Raw genomic sequence first — 24,784 nt, 5'->3', positions numbered from 1 at the left:
TTCTGTGACTTCAAACATGTCACAGAACATTGCTCTTTGACTTTTGACTAAAGGCTGCAAATACAATGCACAGCACACTCAAAGAGCACACTCAAGCGAGCCGTTTGTTGTAGCTGGGGAAATCCAACAACTGATGAGGCAATCAGAACAAGCGCTGGCCTTGTATTCCACTAAACCAATAAGACTGTTGTTATTCATTCCTTACTTCACCCCAACTAGCTCATGATGTGACAGTCTGCTTGCTGCGTGGCCCGGCCTTCTGCTAGGCTAGAAATCCTCTTGTATCTTATTATTTGGCTTCTGCTGCTAAACGTATTAATGTCACCACTCTGCAATTAACTCCTAAGCCGGATAACTGTGGAAAACTCCCAGCAGTACCTGTTGGCCAAGAGAATTCAAGCAAGGCGTTCCCCAATGTTCTAATGATAATTGTGTGTATTCATTACAAACAGGGCCTAACACCCAATCAAGCTTTCTTATTTCCGAACGAGGCTGTAGAAAATTCCCTTCCTCTAGTCCCCAGAGTGGTGTAAAGAGAGAGTGTCGACAACTCTCTACACGCTACGCAGATGATTTTTTCGATTTTTTTCCCAAAGCAATTTCCAAATCATGGAGCTTCTTTTCAGTCCCCTGGAAGTTAGCGGTAAACACTAGCAGCACAGTAGAGTTGTAGCAGAACAGACTGTTTGTGATGCACCAGCTGAAATCAATCCATTGGTAAATGGTGCATTTATATAGCGCTTTTATTCAAAGCGCTTTACATAGATTGTGCATTACATTCACCGATGGCGGAGGAAACCATGCAAGGCAACCAACCTGCTCTTCGGGAGCAATTAGGGGGTTCAGCGTCTTGCTCAAGGACACTTCGACACTGACTCTTGGGGGAGCCCGGGATCGAACTAGGAACCTTGCGGTTTCCATCCAGCCACCTTGACCCACTGCCGCCCCACTTAAAGTCATTAAAGTCTACCATACCAGCCCTGACAAAAAAAAAGGATAGTCATTTTGTATTCTAAAACAATTTGTGGACACCAGAGAGTTAATGCAGCCTTCAGCCGGGCCTGGGCCATACGCTGTGTTGTTGTTGATGATTATCTCTCTCGCGACCCAAAGGATTCGCTGTATTCTTTGCTCGTCTGCAATTAGCAAAGACACAGTAGCCTAAAGACCACACATGGGACTTGCTCCGACCTGGTGCTGTCTTTGTTGTACAGTACATGCCTTTTTATATATGGGACGTGTCTGGGGAACACATCCACACGGAGTCACACCCCCGAAGCTCCTGAAGTCTATTTGATTACGCCTCTCCTCATTATACCGCACCGCCCCGCCCCCCCCCCAGTCCATTATGTAACGTAGTCTCTCTGCTCTCATGGGCCAGCAGGGCCTGTCTGTTACTGCTTGCAGCTGGATGCCATTAGTCCAGTGGGTTCCCCTGGCACAGATTCCCTTCTCCTTGGCACTGACCTCCATGTTGTTGGTTCTGTTCTGCCTTCATGGCTGCCATGGCACATTGAGAACCCCTTGATTATCAGGTAATAATGTCCTCAGGGTCCACTGTTTGCCTCCCGACTGATGATGATACCTCCCCCAAAACACACACACACACACACACACACACACACACACACACACACACGGTTTTCTGGCCAATGACTTTAGAAAGCAGTATGTGTTGATGCTGGTGAGTTTGTTTTTTTGTTGGAGATGGTCAAATGTTAACCCTTTAAGACCTGGAAGCATCTGTGTTATTTTTAAATTTCTTTGGGCTATTCAAAAATAGCAGATATACAAGCTCGTAGATCTGCTATTTTAGAAAAATCGTGAAAATGTTTGAATACATATATATATTTATTTATTTTTAAGCACATTTGTATTACTCAAATCTTGGCTTCTGGGGGTCCCTGGAACAACATCTTTTGAGCTGGAGGTCCGCGGCCAAATGACATATCATTTTGTGGTCCTTGACATGAAAACCACTGATATTATAGCGACAAGTTTTTTCTGAGGATTTTTGTTAGGATTTAGAAGACAATTGTAGAATCCCCCAGAAGCAAAGATTTGAGTAAAAAATGTTTGCTTTAAAAATATTTATATTCAAAGATTTGCAACAATTTCCAGTGATTTTTCAAAAAAAAATGCAGATCTACAAGCTCATAGCGCGGCACTCGCTAAATGACACAGATGCGTTCTCGGTCTGAAAGGGTTAAATAAGCATGGGGAACACAGTACTACGGAATGGGTTGAATATGCTTTTGTAAAGCAACAAGAGTTGGGGGGGGGGGGGGACGGACGGACAGTTTCAAGGAAGAGTTGAAGTAACGGTGCTGACATCCAGAGGCCCACTATGCTCAATTCAATGGACTTTGAGACTGAACTGGCAGTTCTCCTATAACCCCCCCTTACCCCTCCCTCTCTTCTTTTTCTTCTCTGTCTCTGTAAAAAAAAAGAAAAAAGGCCTCTACCATTATTCAAACACAGCCGCAACTATCTCTTTCATTGCCTGGTTTCTAAGCAGTGGGTGCAATGTTCCTGCATATTCTGGGAGTCCGTTGGTCTGCTTAAGGAGACCATGATCCCACTCTGCCTTTGTTTGGCAGTTTGCATGAGTCCTTGTCCTCATTTTAGAATACATATTCATTCCTCTTTAACTTTTCCTCTGTTATTGTTTATAAAGAATATATTTGCTGTAGTTTAGTTTTTTGTTTTGAATAAAATTAAATAAAAAGCCTTGTTGTAAGTTTTGACAGCAGTTTCTTTTTCACGCGCACCTCACGCACACACAAACATGCACAAATAAAACTAACCGTGTAATACCGAGGTTTGGAGAGTCTGGTGGCGGTGCAGCCAGTCAGCCCACAGTGTTTTTCACACTCGGTCTCGCACTCGGTCTTTCCTGTCAAGTCAGAGCACAGAGATGCTTTGTAAGGCCCTACTTTCCACACTTGAGCCATTAAAAATGTCAGGATTTTCAGTAAACATGATAGTGTGTGTGTGTGTGTGTGTGTGTGTGTGTGTGTGTGTGTGTGTGTGTAGTTCACTCGGCCACAGTGCCATCATGCCACCAGTGTCCTGAGGGAGACATGGCAGTAATGCAGCATTAGCCGCAGCCTGTTGTGTTGTTAAAATAAATAAACTGAAGGCTCAGTTCCATCAGCCTGGGTTCCTATGCCACTAGCTGGCTGCCCATTGGCACAGCCTGCATCATGCTCGGATTACTGTCCGTGCGGGTGGCACTCACCAAAACCCAAACAACATCCATCATCCTCCCAACACAACCCCATAGTCCAGTCTGTGCCTTAGATTTGATCACGGCTATAATGAGCTGGACGTTGTATTTCTTTCTTTTACAGAATTAGATTCGGTCAGCAAGTCTTTTCGTCTGGCTGACGCCGGTGCCCTTTTTTTTCCAGCTGTTTTAAACTGTGTGTTTCATGTGAGAGCGAGCGTGAAGGACTTGTCTTCTTTAGTCAGTTTCAGTTTAGCTTTTTACTTGACCACGGCGGGAGATGGGCACAGCTCTTGCGTGGGAATCCATCACAGAATGTGATGTGGGGGATCCATCACATAGTGTGGAACGCGTGATGACCAGCTGCCCCAAATACCCATCCCCGAATGGTGCTCTTGGCTTAATTGACCTAGAGACGATGACACATACGACAGAAGAAGCTTGTGTGTGTGTGTGTGTGTGTGTGTGTGTGTGTGTGTGTGTGTGTGTGTGTGTGTGTGTGTGTGTGTGTGTGTTGGGGGGGGGGGGGTCTTTTCAGTGCTTGCTGTACACCAGTTTATAGTTACATATTACGTCAAAAGGCTATATTGATTAGGCATAGGGAAGTGAGTGCACAATCAGTGTACTTGTTCTTGTACTTGTGTCATGAACAGAACAAATAGGATGAGATTAGGGCCTGTGTGTGTGTGTGTGCGTGTGTGCGTGTGTGTGTGTGTGTGCGTGCGTGCGTGCGTTATGTACAGTTTGTGTGCACTTGCACGTCACGTACATTACCATGAAGTGCAATGGAGGACAAGCTGTGGCACATTGTGTTAATTAAATATCAACGGGTATTTTTTTTTATATCCCACATAACACCTTTTGCTTCTTGTTCAGTAACCTCATAATCAGTCGATCTAGGAGGTGTTAACCCCACCATGGGGTGTGTGTGTGAGGGAGAGCACGTGGTAATATTGTAAACACGTTTCCTGGCTCAGTGTTGGGCTTGAACAACTCCTGCACCCAGCAGACCAGACATGCAGAGAACGTCACTCCTCCCTGTTCTGAGTCATTCACGGTAGCTTCGGGTTCAAACTCCAAAGGGGATGTTTACTAGTACAGTGAGGGAGGGGCAGTGGTGTAAAGTAACTTAAGTACATTTACTGAAGTACTGTGCTTAAGTACAATTTTGAGGTATTTGTACTTGACTCGAGTATTTCCAATTTCCAATACTTTTACTTCTACTCCACTACATCTCAGAGGCAAATATTATACTTTTACTCCACTACAATTATTTGAAAACTTTAGTTACTAGGTACTTTGCAGATATAAAGTATTACATTATGAAACATACATTAACCACGTTAGCCCTATTTTATACCTAGGCTATTTGAAAATAGACGATCTACAAGCTCACAACGCGTCGCATCGCGACGCGTTGTGAGCTTGTAGATCTGCTGTTTTCATACATTTTAGTACTTTTACTACTTTAAGTACATTTTGATGCCAATACTTTTGTACTTTTACTCTTCTGTACTTTAACTAATTTTTAAATCTGGACTTTTACTTAGGGAGGGCGGGGTTCCCTGACCAGAAAGTCTTTTCAAAATGGGGGTTCTGCTGCGGCCAAAATGTAGATCAAGTTGGAGGTCCTTGCTTGAGAACCTACCACTGTCTTAACGGGGGTCTATGAACTCTATGTGGGAGCGTGGTTGGCAGCCTGCCAGTGTGGACAGTCTGGACTCACATGCCTGTGGCTGTGCAGTGGAGCTTCCACAGACACACAGCCTGTCATGACAACTTTCCTCTGTCTTTTATCATTGCTGTGGCCAACAGTGACATGAAGTGGCGCTTGATATACACACCGTTTAGTTTATGTAAAGTACTTTACCATTATGTTTACAATGACCTCTAACTACTTTTAACTGGAACGCATCTGTGTCATTTTTTTATTTGAGCTAAAAAAAAAGCATTATTTTACACTTTGGGCTATTCAAAAATAGCAGATCTACAAGCTCATAGCGCGGCACCGAGTGCCGCGCTACGAGCTTGTAGATCTGCTATTTTTGAAAAATCGGGAAAATGTGTGAAAATCTTTGAATATATATTGTTTTAAAGCGAACTTTTTAAACTAAAATCTTTGCTTCTGGGGGTCCCTGGAACAAAATATTTTGAGATGGGGGTCGGCGGTCAAATACATATCATTTTGGGGGTCCTTGACATGAAAAAGTTTGAGCACCACTGATATAGAAACATACGTTTTTTTCAGAATACTGTTGGGATTTAGAAGACATTTGTAGAATCGGCTTCAGGTCTTAATGGGTTAACCAAGCATCCCTATTTTGGGCATGTAAAAAAATATATATATATATCAAAATATCAGATCTACAAGCTCACAACACATCTTATATATGTCCGCATGACACCGTTATACGACAAAGTATAAGTGGTTGAAAAGAAAGATGGCTTGTCTCTCACAGTCCTTTGACTCAAACCAAATAAAATGTTCCTGTTTTTATTTTTCTGCCAGCTGAGCTATAAAGCCATTCCTTCACTCTCATGGTGTGTGTGAGTCGTTTCTTGTTCATCGCTCTTATTTCATCTGCACCCCTGAATGTATAAATAAATAACTCTTGTCGGTACGGAGTGCAGTCTGCATGCATGAACACACTAGCTCTAACTATTGTGTGATCCTATACTCCTGGGCTTCACTGAGAAATCAATTCTCACACAAGGCATGCAGCCAGCCAGCAGAGATAGGATTTGTTTCTCTCTTTCTGCTTAGCAATTCAGCCTACATATTGTACTACAGCGGATACTGTTTCATTGCAGCATGATTTGCTAATCGCTGCGTGAGAAGAGTGATATACTGTAGCTTTGCAATAGGGGCGCAACTCAACAGTTAATCAAACGAATCAATTATAATAAATAATCAATGATCGATGATTTAATTAAATAATCGATTCATAATCTATCCCTATTTTAGTCAGTTTCAAAAATAGCCGATCTACAAGCTCACAACTTGCTGTGTGAGCTAGCTACTGTAAAACATGGTCATTCACAATCAATCCCAAGGGCACTGGGCTGAGAGAAGGAGATGGAATGTGGTGCTGTGTGAGATGCATAGTCCTCCTAGTCCTAACATTGGCTGTTATTGTAAGGCACTTTTCAATCAATTTGTACATAATCCAGTCTAATCTTTTTTTAAATATATTTTTTAATGATATTCTATTACTAAGATTATATGGTCTCTACCAACCTCCCTATGTATCCAAACATATCTGCTTTGTTTGCGCTCAACATTTTTGCTTTTTGCTTCCGTAGCAATAAGAGTGAATGTAATCCCTACTTCCAGTTCCTAAATCACAGAGCACAGAAGTAAAAGATAAAGATGATGGACAGTATTTTAGATCATGCCCAGGTATGCAAGCCAGGGTTCTACCAAAAGTTCAACATCCCCTTAATATGAAAAAAAAATAACTTTGCCAAATTGCCATATGCTTGCCAAAACAAAATGCTGACACATTCTCGTTTCGGCTTAAAAACGTTTCTGTTATGTGCGCTGGTCCAGTCAGAGCCCGTATTCCATGAAATGTATCTCCCACTGGTGTCCCGGGGGCTTACTGCGTGCGTGCTGCACGCCGCGTTATAGTGTATTCTCAGGGTCATTTCAGGAAGACTTTTTTTTTTTAAACAGATGAGTATTCTCAGGCCACCCCCAGGCTATTGGAATAAACACAGCAGTGGATAAGAAAAGCCCATATCCTGTTGGTCTAAGCACCCAGACATTTTCATTAAAGCACTAATGATGATATAGAGCCTTTTTCTGGGAGGGGGGGATTATATAATGTGGTTTATCCCCTCAGAAGTTGAGAAGGGCTAGCCCTGCTTTAGCACAGTATTTATTTGGAATTATAAGCATAGGGGAGAACCTACAACACCATATGAGAGACCCGACTTAACCCATTGATACCTGGAACGCATCTATGTCACTTAAGATTTCATTGGCTATTCAAAAATAGCAGATATACAAGCTCATAGCGCGGCACCGAGCACCGAGTGCCGCGCTTCGAGCTTATAGATCTGCTATTTTTGAAAAAATCTTGAAAAAAAAATGTTTTAGATTTTTTTCAAAATGTTTCAAAATTTCAAAACTTTCAAAAAACCTCAGGTCTTAAAGGGTTAATAAAACGGGCCATACAGGCGGTTTTCCTTGTTACTGTCCGTCCTCTCTCCTCGCCAGCTGCAGATGGACATGGCCGTTAGGCTGTAATTGGAGAAGCAACAAATATGAGGGGAGAGGGAGGGAGGGAGGGAGATACAGAAAGGCTGATTCACCCTTGAAAGAGGAGGAGAAGGTGAGATGAAGAAATGTGGCAGAGAAGAGTATAGGAGAGGGAGGACGCTACTGTAAGGGGTTCGTTTGGAGGGCTAAGTCAGGAGTCCAGATGTGACTGTTGTGTGGCGGCCTCGTGGGTTGCCTGTTTACTTTTCTCTCCACTGAACGGGAGTGTATTTTTAACCTCTGCCTCTTTGTTTTTGTTCTCTCTGCAGGTGCCGGGGAGTCGGGGAAGAGCACCATTGTGAAGCAGATGAAGTGAGTAACTTGTTTCACGGTTCCATTCATCGTGTTTGATGGATTTGGCTGATGCAACATTTAAACAAGACAGAGGCTTCCCAGAGGGTTCAACACATTGTGTTCCACTAATTATGTGGATTAGAGCAAGCATATCGTTAGCCTGATTGCCTAAGTAATTTTTGGGCCAAATTGACATGTCTGCCTAACTCTACTCTCCTGACACTGCTGATTCATACTGCCTTATTGCCTATGTCCTCAGCCTATCAGAATGTGTGTTGCATTCCAAAAATGACTTAGGCAATTATGCTACGAGGCTACCTTATTTGACTTAGGCAGACATTATTTTGAATGTAACAAGCGTTCTCATAGGCTGAGAACATAGGCAATAAGGCAGGATGAATCAGCAGTGTTAGGAGAGTATAGAGTTAGGCAGATATAAATAAAGGTAGATAAACGTGACTTAGGCAAAATTAGTGTGTTGACTTTGGCACTCTTGTGTGTGTGTGTGTGTGTGTGTGTGTGTGTGTGTGTGTGTGTGTGTGTGTGTGTGTGTGTGTGTGTGTGTGTGTGTGTGTGTGTGTGTGTGTGTGTGTGTGTGTGTGTGTGTGTGTGTGTGTGTGTGTGTGTGTGTGTGTGTGCGTGTGGAAACCTCATTCATTTTCGAAAGAACACAAAAGGTTAGAATATGGAGATGAGAGGTTACTTTCTACCCGACAGCAGTGATATGACAAAGACTGATTAAATATGAAAAGATAATAATTTATTCCTGTAATTAAGTTTAGAGATGTAGTTCAACCAGTTAACTCATTCACTGCCTGAATTATTTCTGGCCGCGTTTGCCCACTGCCAAGATTGTTCATTGAAAAAAAAAAGTACTCAGGAGCCGAGATACAGTAATAAGTTTAAAGTTAACAAGGAAGTGGTTGGGAGTCTAGATCTTTGAAAAATCATATCTCCTTGGTCTTTGGGTCAAAAAAAAAAATAAAATAAAATAAAAAAAAAAGTTGTTTTAGTCGTTCTAGGCAGGCATGGCTTATGGGACAGAAGTCGTTTTAGTCGTTCTAGGCAGGGAATGAGTTAAGTTATGGTCTGTGTGATTTTTATTGAGTACACTTTTGTTTTGGTTCCTCAACATTGTTGCAGCAATAACAAGTTAACAATAGCAAATAGGGATGTTAACAATTAATCTGTAATCGATTAACTGCTGTTAAGATTTGTTTTTTTTGGGGGGGGGGGGGCTAGAAAAGGTTAGGGTATGGTGTGTGTGATAAGAGCTTTTGGAGAGGAATGAGACAGACTCCATAGAGCACTGCAGAGTGTGCGCGTCTGTGTCCAGCTGATGCTCGTTGACGCTCGTTAATGTTATATACATCAAGGCAATTATGTTTCTGCACTCATTTTCGGTTTCATTAATCATAACACGTGTGTGTGTAATATGTATTTTACACACAGAGTGTGTGTGTGTGTGTGTGTGTGTGTGTGTGTGTGTGTGTGTGTGTGTGTGTTAGGGCATCACTGAGAGAGTTTCAATAGAGGGAAATGGCCTTCTCTGCCCTGTCCTGGGGGAATACACACACAGTGCAGCCCTAATCCCCATACTGCACTCTGCAGAGAGAAAGAAGATTACAGTTAACAGTGAAAGCAATCCATACATGATTGACTGATACTGTATGTACTGTACTGTAGTAGAAGGTTTGGCCCAGATACACATTTAGCATTCCTTGGCTCAGGGCCAAAGGGATGGAAATTGGCCACTGTTATTCGGTTAATGCACTATCAGCATTAATCTAGATGATCAATGCCGTTGGAGAGGCGAAAAACAACTGTAAAGTGATTCGTAAGATATGGGTGAGGGAGTTACTGAGCAGGACCCGAATGTCATTGGAACACGTGATGAATATGAGATTTGTTGTGCCCTGTGCCACACAGCCTATAAATCCACACAGGCCATCTAGTAATAGCTATCTGTTTATGACCGTTAGTTCTTACAGGCTCTTAACCATTTTCTCCATCTGCTGACAGCACAGAAATTGACATGGCTAACCTAATGAAAAGTGAATAAAATACAAAACAGATTTCATTCGCTGACAACCCAATATGTGGATTGGATTTGGATTGGAATGCACATTGGTAGGCGTGCGTGCATGAGTGCGTACCCTGGTGGCATATTTATAAACTTAAATGATTTGTTCATTTGAGTTCATTGGAGCCCAACTGATGCCAGAATTTTTGTGTCTGATTCGAACTTTGGGAGTATCCTAGATCAATGATTACCTATGTCTTTACCTTTAAAAAAATCGCCTATTATGACATGCCCAAAATAGGAACGTCAGGTTGAAAGTAGTAAAAATCGGGACACATCGGCAGCACTATTGTCAATACCATTGTCATAAAAAAAGAGTATATTTACACTTACAGAGTTGGCCAAACAAATTATTCATCTGGCTCTAAACTGCATGTTCAAACCCCATCGCTTGTCCTTGAACCAGGGCTCAATCGGCATGTCCAAAGCTGATGGTTATGAAGTCGTAGTGCTGCAGAAGTTCACAGTGATCCCCTATGGCCACTGTCGTTCGGACCAGACCACTCTCGCAAATCACTTTAGTGTGCTGCTGCTGCACTCTAAATCCCTCTCTCACAAAGCATACACATTCATGATTTGAACACACATACACACATTCCACTGTGGTCAGAAACATGCGTACACACACACACACACACACACAAACATTTGTGCTATTGCGCGCAAAGGCCCCGGACAAACATACTCCCATTATCACACACTATACAAGCCTGTGTACCAGATGGAACCAAATGGACCTGTAGCACTGAGGATTTTACTGTGTACAGACACACTTCACTCTGCAGTTTAATTATTTCTCTGTGCCTGGCTGTGTGCTTTCAATGTTTCTTTAACCCTCTTATAGAATTAATTTAAACCTGTGTGGACTAAAGCCTTCCACTGGAACACCCCACTGACAGGACCAAACCATCAGTCTCATCTTTGTCAGGAAGTTATAGTAGTGATAGCACTTGATAGGGTCCTACTTTACTTTTGGATAACTAATGAGCTGACTCGTAACATGAAAAACAAGATCTTGACTGGATTTCTAAACTGCAGTCATTCTTCTCTGTATTATGCAGCTAAAGTCAATTTACATAATATCAGAGTTGCTGTACATGGGACTTTCTCATTATAATAAAAATGAAAGACAAAACCTAGCTTTTTTATCAGCATGAATTCGATTTCTTTTTTCACAAGACCAGAACAGTGTCTTTACAGGTGGTCTAAAAAAGATATACTGCTCAAAGAAATGTAGGGAACACTTTGATCCCTTAATTATTTTGAGTTTTCATGAACTGTGTACATATTGCTAACAAAAACTGCTCAAAAGAATTGTATATATCGGACAACTGCAGTTGTCCCTAGAATCATTGCGTTTTACATATCTGGAACAAACTCTTGAGAAAAACTCAAATTGAGAGGTCTTTACTTATTCTTCTGCATTGTCATTCTGAGCTCTTATTCATTATGTGTATGTGCTATACAAATAAACTTGCCGTGCCTTGTTGTACATTAAGTACATACTGTACTTAATGTACAACAGCAGGGCAGTAGAGCGATTATTTTGTCCACCGAATAGATTTGCTGATGGATTCCTAAATTCACCAGACAGTATTCGATTCAAGGCATTATTACTTTATAAGCCAAACAGGATAAAAACAAGAGAAATATGTCATATTATACCAGGTTGCAGATGCATACAGTGGCCGAACACAGTATTGCGGGTTGTCTTTAGATCCCATATTCTGAGAGGACATTGAGCCCTCATTGGCTAAATGCCAATGAGGAAAAAGTCACGCAAAAAGGACCAGCCAATGGGGAAAAAGTGACACTAGCGAGTGTAGATATAGACCAGGTTTGGCAACCTGGTAAAAATGGAACAGGTTCTCTGAAAGATGCCTGGTTACCTGCCAAAATGGATGGCTGTGTAAACTAGAAAACCCCACTCTAAAGTCACCATCATCTGGCTACTAGCTAGTTTAAGTTTACAACCTGCCAAAACACAAAACTGATTGTTTGTGCCGAGGACATTACATCCAAGTTATTTTGTATGACAGCAATGAGAAGGGCACAAAAAAAGGCAGCGAACTCCTACACGTTTCCTGTTCAGGAATGCCTGTCAGGCATATATGTCTATAACCAGTGTACACATTCCCAGTCTGATGTTGGGTTTGGATTAAATGTATTATTTAAATGGCAAAAGGGTGGGGGAAAAAACGCCACTGTGTATTTTAAGTCCTCTTTGGCTGTGCTCCTGTCTCCCAGTGAGCTTGCTTGCATTTCAATGAAGTCCCATTCAGGCAGCGCACAACAAATCAAGCCGTGTGATTCCATCCCAGATGGGGCTCGAACCGGCCAAGAGGACCGTTCTGTTTCTGATTTCATCACAGCAGTATCTCAGCCACAGACTGTATGAGCCTCAGGCCTCTTTTCATTTTACCTCCCATAGGTCCCATCCAAACGGTTGTAAACATGTGTTTTAGTGTCTGCTAGCTATAAAACGTGTAAGAGACCCGGGTTACCCCCCCAAATCCTCCACCTGGCAGTATTGTGATTGCTGCCTGCAGTAGGACTGTTAAATGGGATGAAAACACTCTGTGATGAAATACCTCACCGCAGAATGGGTTCCACCTTTTCACATCAGAGTAACTTGAGGGTTTAGGCTATGTTTCATTATCTGGATATGAAGTGTTTATCCTCCCTGTGGTTTGTCCCCAGGATCATCCACGAGGATGGCTACTCAGAAGACGAATGCAAGCAGTACAGAGCTGTGGTCTACAGCAACACAATCCAGTCCATTATGGCCATCATCAAAGCCATGGACAATCTCAAGATCCAGTACGAGGACGCTGCCAGAGCAGTAAGTGCTTTCTCCCCTTCCAACAAGCAGGCACTTTGACATAATGACAAAATATTGTCATTACATATTGCACTCACTTGATTTTTTAAGTTTAAAATAGCCATACCGGTGGTCTGGCCGTGTTTAGCCTATTGACTATGACTCACTGTATGCTTGACATATAATTGCTGAGCACTTTCCAAAGCATGAAATGGTTTGTTTTATTTTCGAAGCCGCGCTGGATTCCATTCATTTCAGTACAGGATGAAAATCAACTTGTGGAGACACATGAAACTTGCTCGAGAAATATAATCTAACAAATTGGTTCTCAAAGTGGGGTTCGGGGACCCCCAGGGGTCCCTGGGGGGGTTCCAGGGGGTCCCCAACAAAATGTGTTAATATAGCATCACAATCATTTTAACCACTTTAACCTTTTATACTTTGGCTATTTTTGAAAAAAATCTTGAAAATGTGTGCAAATCTTTGAATATATATATTTTTAAAGCAAACTCAAATCTTTGCTTCTGGGACCCCCTGGAACAAAATATTTTGACATGGGGATCCGCGTCCAAATACATAACATTTTGGGGGTCCTTGACATGAAAAAGATTGAGCACCACTGATATAGAAACATACGTTTTTCAGAAAACTGTTGGTATTTAGGAGACATGTAGAATCGGCTTCAGGTGTTAATGGGTTAATGCTATTTTCAGTAGCACTATTACATTGTTGCCATTCAATGCATTTTAAAGTGTGGACTTCACTGGTTTCAAAACTTCAGCCGACAATTTTCCCTGGAGAAAAGATTTGAACAAAATTCAAAGTTCTGTTACCAACACTGACTCAAGCATTCAGCCAAGTTTGGAGACATTTTAACGACTTTGGAGAAAATGTGAGCAAACACAACACAACCGCTCTGTTTACGAGGGCCACAATGGAAATAAGCCTTAGGGCTTCATGGTGTTTTTTATCCTTGGTGATATTGTGTATGTTATATGTTATGGAAGTGCTGATGTGCTCTTTCTTTTTATCACCAAATAAATGAATTAAGGCATTCATTCATTCATGTACAATCAGTGGTGGAAGAAGTAGTCCGATTTGTTACTTAAGTATAAAAGTAGCAATAACACGATATAGAAATACTCTGATACAAATAAAAGGCCTGTATTCAAAATTGAAAACTTTTGTACTTTTACTTGAGTAAAAGTACAAAAGCACAAAATATACTTAAAGTATCAAAGTAAAATAACTCATATTTTTCAAAAAGTTGTCAAACGTTTACAAAAAAATTGCAGATTTAGAAGTTCACAACACATTGCATTGCGATGCGTTGTGACCTTGTAGATCGGCTATTTTCAAATAGATGAAGTTAAAAATTGGCTTATTTGGTTAATGTATGTAATAATCAAAACAAATATTTGTGCAATATTTGCCTCTGAGATGTTGTGAAGTAGAAGTATCAAGGAACTTAAAAACTCAAGTAAAGCAAAAGTACCTCAAAATTGTTCCTCAGCACAGTACGTGGTTACTTTCCACCACTGTGTACGACTCACGGCCAAAACTGTGTTTAGAAGAAAAAACAAACGCTCCTCGCACACAGATGCTTTATTGCACCAAAGAAAGCTGTGACGTTTGGAGCTAAACACTCTTCCTCAGACTGAGGAACCACTTCTCTCTGGTGCAATAAAGCAGTGGTTTTCAACCTTTTTCATGCCAGGGACCCTTAAATTGATATATATTTGGACCCCCATCTGAACATGTTGTGCCAGGAACCCCCCCAGAAGCAAAGATTTGAGTTAAAAATGTTCGCTTTAAAGATATATATATATTCAAGTCTATGCACACTATTTTCAAGATTTTTCAAGAAATAGCAGATATACAAGCTCATAGCGGTGCCGCGCTATGAGCTTGTAGATCTGCTATTTTTGAATAGCCAAAGCTCAGTGGTTGAAACGATTGTGACGCTATGCTAACTCATTTTGCTGGGGACCCCCTGGTACCCCCTCCCCAAGGACCACTGGTGGTCCCCGGACCACTGGTTGAGAACCACAGCATCTGTCGCATAGGAGCCCTTAGTGTGCCAGTGTTTATGTATTTTCTCATCTTGTACTGCTCGTCGCTCAGCACCTGCCTCGTGTTCGGATCGGAGATGTGCATGTCGTTTACCTTTTTTTCAAAACTGTGCACAGACTATGGCAGTGGTTTTCAACCTTTTTCATATCAAGGTCCATTATTTATCCGGCATTTGAGCCACGGATCCACCGTTTGATGAGATTTAAGCCTCTCGGACTCAAAACTCCGAATATTTTGTTGTCGTTGGATACGATTTTGTCCACAATTCCATGCTGTATTGATGTGGATAGTACTATAGGAGAGACAACAGGCAAACGTTGATCAAAATAGCAATTCTTCTACATTCTCTACTTGTGTAGACTTCTTGTAAATGAAGTAATGCAGATGTTTAACACTAATTTAACTCTTGAGAGCGTAAAATGAAACCGTAAGGGTCCGTTTGGTTTCCATTGGACCCGTAAGGGTCCATTTTACGCTCTCAAGAGTTAAAGACCTATAAGGGTCCATTTTGGTTACCAACTCTCCATCATTTAGCCGGGGACCACCTGGAACCCCCTCAAGGACCACTGGTTGAGAACCACTGGACTATATGGCATTGATGCTGTTATGGTCTAAGAATACTAGTCTAGTTATACTTGGTTGCTCGCCGTTGTTGCGCTCTGAAAATTTCGGAGCGAGCGACACCGGCTTGCAACTAAGTATAACCCATTCCCTTCCAGTCACATGCCAATGTTTTATAAAAGGAAAGGGTCGCACTCAGCAAAAAGCCTATTTACTTCGTTTAATCGAACATGCCACTCCACACAAAGTTTTTTTGCTGTCCTGACTCATATAGTGCTGCCATCTTGTGTGTGTGTGTGTGTGTGTGTGTGTGTGTGTGTGTGTGTGTGTGTGTGTGTGTGTGTGTGTGTGTGTGTGTGTGTGTGTGTGTGTGTGTGTGTGTGTGTGTGTGTGTGTGTGTGTGTGTGTGTGTGTGAGCGTGTGTGAGCGTGTGTGTGTGTGTGTGTGTGTTTGTGTGCGTGTGCGTGTGTGAGTGTTCAGACTCAGTGCGCCGCCCAGGGAGATTACACATCACCGAAATAAAAGCCCAATGATTACTCAGGGAAAGAGAGAGAGAAAGAGAAAATGTCTTTCTCCCTCTGGTGAACACGTCTTAGATTACCTTTCAAAGCGAACCGTCATATTCCAGCTCCCTAAGTAAATTTGAATACATTAAGCGTAATTTGATCACATACACATTTGCAGACAGAAAAGCAGACAATGTGTGCAGCATTATACAGTAGATCTCTACTTTCTTTCGTTCTATCTTTCTCTCTCTCTCTCTCTCTTTCTTTCTCTCTCTTTCTGTCACTGTTTATTTATGTCTGAGACGCAATTATGAGTACAGAATGCCAGATGTCCTTTGTGGATGCATGCAACTAAGAATATTAATTACGCTCATAAAAGTGTGAGTAGAGCATTTGTAGGATGTGTGTGTAATATTTTTAATGAGCTGTGGTCAAGTATCACACTACAGTACGTCTCACTATTCCAAACACTTCATTACTGTGAAATGGTTTTGATTTATGAAGCGTTTAAGGTGCCTGGTGTATTTCACAACTGGCTTAGTCGGCGTAGCTTGCACGGCTCGGCGGCTTGAGCACAGCGTAGTGTAGATATGGCTCTGTGTGTCGTGAATGAACCACTTAAGAACCCTAGCATCCCTGTTTTGTAGTGAGCTTGTAGAGTGGCTATTTTCCACCAAGAGATTTTGTGTAGAGCGGACCAAGTACAGAGCCGACTGCGGTTAACCAAGTATTAGTTTAACTTTATTAAGGATTTGGGGGAATAAATGAAGACATTTTTCCCCCACATTCTTGGCCAGCTGCTATATTCTCACTGCCATAGTATCACTGCTATATTATCACTGCTATGTTCTCACTGCTATATTATCACTGCTATGTTCTCGCTGCTATATTATCACTGCTATGTTCTCTCTGCTATATTATCACTGCTATGTTCTCGCTGCTATATTATCACTGCTATGTTCTCTCTGCTATATTCTCACTGCCATAGTATTGCTGTGCTTATCAGGGTTATTATAGTTTCGCCTTTTTCATTAGTTTTTATTTTTGTTATGTTGAGATTCAACAAACTCTGCGTGTCAAAAACTGTGTTTGAAGCAGGCCGAGCGAGACGGTCCCTTCTATTGACTTTACATAAGGTATAAAAAAAACAGCATCCGCATTTTCCGCTGCCTAAACATTGCAATTAATAAAAGCGTTTGCTATGATCAGCATTTATGATTAGATGGAGGGAAGTGTCTACTCATTTGCAGGCTTCCTCTCCCTTAGTTTCCCGTTTGCCAGGCATCAGAGATCTTCGCCTACTGATAGTGGGATTTTGTGGAAATCTGTATTCAATATCAAATTTCCGTTTCACCAAGTTTTAGCCTATGCCTTAAATTTAGATGTCACCAGACGTATCAGTAGGGGAAGATCTCACATGCGCACAAGCATACCTCCCTACCCACGTACACAACCTTTTCAACAGTAACCTTTGGGATTTGATTTCATTTTTGGGGCCTTTTATTGATGGGTTAAGAGACAGGGAACTCGGGGAGAGAGAGAGTAGGCGAGTGACATACAGCAAATGGTCCGGCCAGTCGGGAATCGAACCGGGGACTCGTTGTCACGCATTAGAGCCCATGTGGGATGCGCCCCTATAGCCATTCACCCCAGGGACTTCGATCACCAATATTATGGAACTAGAAGTGCCTTCATTAAAGTGCCACATAGTTGATTCCTGGTACTTCTTTACACCATAGCAGTGTGACTAGGGCTGCAAATCGTCTGCCATCTCACAATTCCATTCCGATTCTTGGAGTCACGATTAGATTTTTTTCAAAACAAGCGATTCTCGGTTCAAAAACGTTTTTTTTTTGTTCGTGTCATAATCGATTTTTTTCCCGATTCAAAACGAATCTCTGTTCTAAACCGTTGTTGTTAGATCTTGGAGAATAACACCAGTGTTTTAAGAGATGTGAGGTGATGTTTAAACGGTGGACTTGGGTATATGTGTGTTGTCTGATCGATCATGAACTACTTGGCTCCTAACTCGAGACACTCATTTTAAATCTGTGCGCTGTAGCAAACCTGCAGGAATGCCATCCTTCATCCACTGTTATTGGATCAGCTGAGTAAGCCCTCCCTCCAGTGAGTGTGTGAACGCCTGCTGTTTTGTAGGGGATCTTGTATGTCTCTGCGTGTGTGTGTGTGTGTGTGTGTGTGTGTGTGTGTGTGTGTGTGTGTGTGTGTGTGTGTGTGTGTGTGTGTGTGTGTGTGTGTGTGTGTGTGTGTGTGTGTGTGTGTGTGTGTGTGTGTGTGTGTGTGTGCAGGATTTGATCAAAGGTACTTATCCAATGTACTTGCCCCATAAAAATGTCTACTTTTCCCAGCCTAAGGTTGTTTACCTTTTCCGCGGCGGTGCAGCGCATAGATTTCTCTCACAATATACTTCGTCAGGACCAGGTGGTGCGAGACGTAATCCGTCACACAAAAGCATCCAAAGTGGCAGATCCGCAAGCTTGTAGATCTGCTACTTCTGCTACTTTTTAATTTGAGTCCTGAAAACAAAGTAACAGTTTAGGTCATATGAGGTTTCCACCCGGTAGAGACGATATATATACAGTATATACCCAAGCTCTGCAGCTTCACATGCAAATATACCCCCCCCCCCCCCCCGCACATGCACACCAGTGGTGGAAAATAACTAAGTACATTTACTCAAATACTGTACTTAAGTACAATATTGAGGTATATAACTTTTTTTCAGTTTTCCCGTTTTTTGTACTTACTACTTCTTCTCCACTACATCTCAGAGGCAAATATTGTACTTTTACTCCACTACAATTATCTGAAAGCATATCTTTCAGATAATTAATATATTTTTTTTTATATATAAAACATACATTAACCACTATTTTATACATAGGCTGTTTGAAAATAGCAGATCTACAAGCTCACAACGTGTCGCGATGTGACGCGTTGTGAGCTTGTAGATCTGAGCTATTTTCAAACTTTTTATTCCTTTCACTTTTGATACTTTCAAGTATATTTTGATGCCATTACTTTTGTACTTTTACTCAAGTAAAATGTTGAACACAGGCCTTTTACTTGAGTATTTCTACATTGCCGTATTGATACTTTTACTTAAGTAAAAAATGTGAGTACTTTTTCCACCACTGTCACACACACACACACACACACACCATAGAGCGCCGCTGTTCAGTAGTGCTTTCTCTTTTTGACAGTCCGCTGTGTTTTATCAGTGTTTTTCTACCACAGCGTTTAATTGCTTCAACTTGACACACAGTAAAGTGACGTTGACTTACTTCCAAATGGCCTCATCATCTAAATCCCCCGGTGCCTGGAGGCTTGTTTTCATCCTGCTCACACAACTCTTCCTCCTCTTCTACTCCGTCCATCTTTCTCTACCTCCCTCCTCTTTGCCCTCTCCGTGGAAATTCTACCACTCACATGGATTAAAGATCTCACGTTATCACGACCGATTTGGATCAGTTTGGATTTGGATTCCATAGAAGTCAGCATGTTGCGCGTCGGTCAAACTAGCAGAAGCATCTTCCATAAAATACTTATGGTCTGGGATATTTCATAAAAGCAAATGTTAAAGTTACAGCAGGAACAATATTACATGTCTCTGCTGTCCGGCAGCAACCAGTTAACTCCAAAAATGTTCATTTTTATTTAAGGAAATGAAACAAAGTGGAGTTAGGAGGTTTTGTTCATCAGTGATAAGAACAGCTGAATGGACCTCCAAGCTCACAATGAGGTTGGAGGTCAAAAGGGGGTGGAGCCTGGAGTCAGAAAAAACATGCAGCTAACTCCACCCCTTTTGGTGGAGTTAGCTGGTTTAGCAGAAAGTTTGAGGTTCCAATGGAGTTAGCTCGAATTGTCAGAAGTACTTTTTAATGCTTTTCATTGGTTCAATATTTTTTTTACCAACACACAGACGTAAAGGGTGTTCAATGACCCTGGTTTATGGGAAAAAATGCAAAAGCTGAAAAATGGACTTAGCTGGTTTCTGCCGGACAGCAACAATATTATATATTCTATTCATTTTACATATTGTTGTTAATTGTTTAGGACACAGCGCTAGTGTCGGGGGGGGGGCTTCTTTCACACTGTTTCCCAAATTCGCACATTAGGCCACAAGGGTCGTGAGGTTTAATTTTGCTTTAATCCATGTGCTCATTAACCTACAGTACGTGTTGTTAAACATGCAGGCAGAACTAGACGTAGGTTAAACAGGCTATTTGTGTTGGCCAGCATGTGTGTGTGTGTGTGTGTGTGTGTGTGTGTGTATCATTTTAGATTTCTTTGGTTATTCAAAAATAGCAGATATACAAGCTCATAGCGCGGCATAACGCGTCTTTGAATATTATATTTTTTAAAGCGAACATTTGTAACTCAAATCTTTGCTTCTGGGGGGTCCCTGGAACAAAATATGTTGAGTTCCGTGGCCAAATACATGTCATTTTGGGGGTCCTTGACATGATATAGCAGCATTTGTTTTTTCAGAAAACTGTTAGGATTTAGAAGACATTTGTAGAATGGTATCTCAGGTCTTAATGGGTTAAGCAGATGGGAGCTGGATGTCTTTCTCATGCTCCTTGTGCTACTAGACCTAGCGTGCCATTTGTGCTTGTTTACAAATAATGTCACATGACCCCTACCATCCTCTCTCTCTCTCTCTATCGCTCTCTCTCTGATTAGTCCAAAGCAGTGGTTAAAAGTAACTAAGCACATTTACTCAAGTACTGTACTTAAGTTCAATTTTGTGGTATTTTTTACTTTACTTGAGTATTTCCAATTTTCGATACTTTTACTTCAGAGGCAGACTACATCTCAGAGGCAAATATTCATACTTTTTCTCCACTATTATTTGAAAACTTAAAGGACAACTTTATTTTTTACAACCAAGGTTTATATTTTAGCTTGTAATTAAAGTAAATAAAAGATGAGTGTTATTTTTTATTTATTTACTGCTTTCTATAGTTTTAGCAATTTTTGCGATATTTTTTACAGTGGGCGGGGCATTCTGTCCAGTGGCTAAATATGCCTTTTTTACACAATAAAAAAGGTCCTGTGGTCTTTGATGGCCAGACGTGAGTTATTGGGGGCTAGAAGAGCTACTGTAAATAATAATAAAGAAAACACCAGGTTATTGTGTAAAAAAAAGACATATTTAGCCACGGGACAGAATGCCCCCGCCCACTGTAAAAAAAAGATCACGAAAATTGCTAAAACTATAGAAAGCAGTACATTTTAGAATTTTAACACTCATCTTTTATTTACTTTAATTACAATCTAAAACATAAACCTTGGTTGTAAAAAAAACAAAGTTGTCCTTTAAGTTTACTAGTTACTTTGTAGATTTTGATTATTATTATTACAAAACCTACGCTAGCCATAGCCGATCTACAAGCTCACAATGCGTCGTGTTTCAAAATATTTTATGCATTTTAAAACTTGTGAAATGGGACCTTCTGCCTAATGAGTACTTTCTACTTTTGGTACTTTAAGTACATTTCGATACCAATACTTTTGAACTTTTACTCAAGTACATTTTGAATTGCGGACTTTTACTTGTAACAGAGCAATTTCTACAGTGTTGATCCTTTTACGTAAGTGAGAGTATTTTTTCCACCACCGGTCCAAAGAAAGCCTGTCTTCATAGCAGACAGCACTAGGCCTCTGGTGGGGTGGCTGGCCGACAAGCTCCTCAGAGCAGCTGTAAGCACTATGTCTGATTGCTACTTAATCGCAATAAGACATTTGGAGTGACGCTGCCGCGGGACGATGTATAAAGTAGGCTTAATAATGGAGCAAGACCAGTGTTTGTCCTGTGAGAGAATGCCCCGCCCCTTCTTAAGGAGGAAGGGAGGATTATTGTCTGCATTATCCATCCACTCTTAACCACTTGAACCCCAGTATCCGTATTGTGGGGAAAGCTTTCGCAGAAAATTGCGTCGCGCTGCTGTTCTTGGAAAATGTTTTGCCTGTAATGACATGAGCCACGCTGGGACGCCAGGTGGAAAGCGATTTAAAGCTGTACTATGTAACTTTTTCTTTTTTTTTTTTTATACCGCGATTTTTGTAACCCATTTTTTTCACCCGGTGCCAATTTCTTAAGTGATCCTGGGCGCTACACCAGCCCTACACCAGCGCTACACCAGTCCCCCACAGCCTGCCAGGGCCGAGCTCATGCCTCCTTCAATGCATGAGAGCCAACTGACCTTCTTGTCACCTGACGGGGAGAGTTTCCCTGGTTGGACGTACATGTAGCGCGTGGAAGGAACACGCTATTCCAACCAGTTCCCTTTGTAACTTGTCTTTCTAAATACATTTTTATTTTGTCCAATTTTCTTACCTTTTTCAAGTAGTCACAGAATATTTATCTCCAGTATGAACGATCCCCTGATGGTTGCTAATCACAGCGGGGATCACTGTGCTCCGGCGGAAAAAAAAAGATAAATGTCATCGTGACCTCCCCGTTCAATTTTATACGCCTTTGAAATGGAATGTCTGGGCCAAAAATACATAGTAAAAAAAAAGTATGCAGGAGCTGAGATACAGCCGTTTTAAGTATTAAGTTAACTAAGAAGTGAATGGAGCAGCAAATCTTCGGATCACGATATCTTGGGTTCTGAACGTTCCCCTGAAGTCTGTCTGTCTGTCTGTCTGTCTGTCTGTCTGTCTGTCTGTCTGTCTGTGATTTATCATACACAACTTGCATATCATCTCTGTCAGGTGGAAACCTCACATGTCCAAAACTGTAACATTTCAGGATTCAAATAAAAAAGTCTATAAAGTAGCAGATAAGCTCAAAACGCGTCGCTTTGCACCACGTTTTGAGCTTGTAGATCTGCTACTTTTGATACTTTTCGTGCCGCGTTTTGAGCCTGTAGATCTGCTACTTTTTGATACTTTTGTGTGACACTGTAGTATGATCAAGTAGGGCATTCATTTACACTGTGTGTGTTTCTCCATTAATCAGGATGATGCCCGCCAGCTGTTTGCCCTGTCAGCAGCAGCCGAGGAGCAGGGCATCCTACCAGAAGACCTGTCCAACGTCATCACGCGGCTGTGGGCCGACGGCGGCGTCCAGAACTGCTTCTCACGGAACCGCGAGTACCAGCTCAACGACTCGGCGGCCTAGTGAGTGTCTGGGGTCTTCCCTGTTCTCTCTCTCTCTCTCTCTCTCTTTCTCTCTCTCTCTCCATGTCTTGCTTATTGAGTCGTCCACCAAGTGCTCTTATCTGCAGGCAACAGTGTCGGAAGAAGTACTCAGATTTAGTTTTGACTAATAAGTAAAAGTAGCAATTCCACAAAGTAGAAATACTCTGTTACGAGTAAAAGTCTGTATTCGAAATTTTACTTGAGTAAAAGTACAAAAGTATTGTGCGATTGTCAGCGTTGTAAATTGCTGATGTGCCACAGCCACTGATTATCTGAAGGCTAGGTACCTACGGTCATGTGTTTCTAAAAGTGTTCGTCCGTGCGTTCCAAATTCTTTAATGATGGACACTAGAACGTTTTAGTTTGATGTCTGATGATGCAACACAACTCTGCCCTGTCCCAATGAACTGTGACGTCTGTTTAGATAAGGATTCATTTGACCTGCTTGTTTTTGTTTCTAATGAAAAAAAGAACATCCTACTCAAGCCTCTACATCAACATAGCTCACTCATTTCCTCTATTTCTCTCTCTATTGATTTGTTTGTTTGTTTTTCTTTTCACTTTCAATTAATCACCCCACCTGCATCTTGCTATTACCAAGGAGAACGGTTTACAAGCGCTGCTCCTCGTTAGCGTCGTTAGCGTGCTATAAAGTGCTTCATGTCAGAACTTATTTAGTCTGTATCTGTTAACATAGCATTATAAATGACATATGATGCCTAGAAATTGTGTTTAGGCAAGGGAAAGCAATATCAGGAAAAGATAGAATTATAGTGAACAAAAACAGACCAATTTCCCGTTATGTTGTCTGTTTTAATTCATCCCGTTTATCCCATGCTTGTACAGTACTGCGAAAATAGACAATCTACAAGCACCCACGATGCAGTGTGTTGTAGGGCTGGTAACTTTGCTCAGAAATATTATTCGAATATTGGTCTTAAAAATTGGCAGGTATTCGAATATATTCGAATATTATTATTATTCAAAAAATAAAAATAAAAATATTAAAAAAAATGTATTTGACAGGGTCAATACAAAAAACAATGTATCAAGTGCTCAGATCCAATAAAACATATATTTTGTTTGTTTTTATAACTATACATTGTATTTTGTATTGTCCCTGTCAAACTATATATATATATATTATTAATTTTCATATTCGAATATACATATTTTCCCCATATTCGAGGAATATTCTAAATTTGAATATTAATTTACCATCGTATAGGGAGTTAACCACTTCACCTTGGTATTGGTAAACTACTATAATACTTCCTTGACCCGGGTCCCACAGACACTCCTTTTTTCCTTCTATATCAAATCTCTTCGCCGAATGTTGGCCTGTTATGATATGCCCAGAAATGACTAGGGAGTGCTAGGGTTCAAGTGGTTAACCCATGAGAACCGGGAAAGCGTCTGTGTAACCACTTTTAACTATTATTTTATACTTTGGCTATTCAAATATAGCAGATATACAAACTCATAGCAAATCTTCGAATATATACATTATTTTTAACCCATTAAGACCGGGAACGCATCTGTGTGTCATTTTTAGATTTATTTGGCTATTCAAAAATAGCAGATATACAAGCTCGTAGCGCGGCACCGAGTGCCGAGCTATGAGCTTGTAGATCTGCTATTTTTGAAAAATCGTGAAAATTCGTGGCAAAATCTTGGATTATGTATTTTTTAAAGTGAACATTTGTCAAATATTTAGTTCCAGGAACCCCCAGAAGCAAAGATTTGAGTTACAAATGTCCGCAAAGAAAAGAAAAAAAAA

At 41.1% G+C, this 24,784-nt stretch overlaps 1 protein-coding gene across 1 annotated transcript in view; it reads left to right on the top strand.

Annotated features, from left to right (window-relative positions):
* The window catches only part of LOC311048117 (guanine nucleotide-binding protein G(i) subunit alpha-2), a 109,848-nt gene that overhangs the window by 61,834 nt on the left and 23,230 nt on the right, over positions 1-24,784 (top strand). Inside the window, exons 2-4 of the mRNA XM_084061166.1 lie at positions 7,763-7,805; positions 12,571-12,712; positions 22,823-22,983. Coding sequence (XP_083917292.1) covers positions 7,763-7,805; positions 12,571-12,712; positions 22,823-22,983 — 346 coding nt within the window. The remainder of the gene's footprint in view (positions 1-7,762; positions 7,806-12,570; positions 12,713-22,822; positions 22,984-24,784) is intronic.

Source organism: Gymnoscopelus microlampas (assembly GCF_963454915.1).
Source record: "Gymnoscopelus microlampas genome assembly, chromosome: 7".
In the NCBI taxonomy this organism is placed as follows: Eukaryota; Metazoa; Chordata; class Actinopteri; order Myctophiformes; family Myctophidae; genus Gymnoscopelus; species Gymnoscopelus microlampas.
The sequence above is the reverse complement of the archived record's forward strand: the minus strand, read 5'-3'. Positions and strand labels throughout refer to the sequence as shown.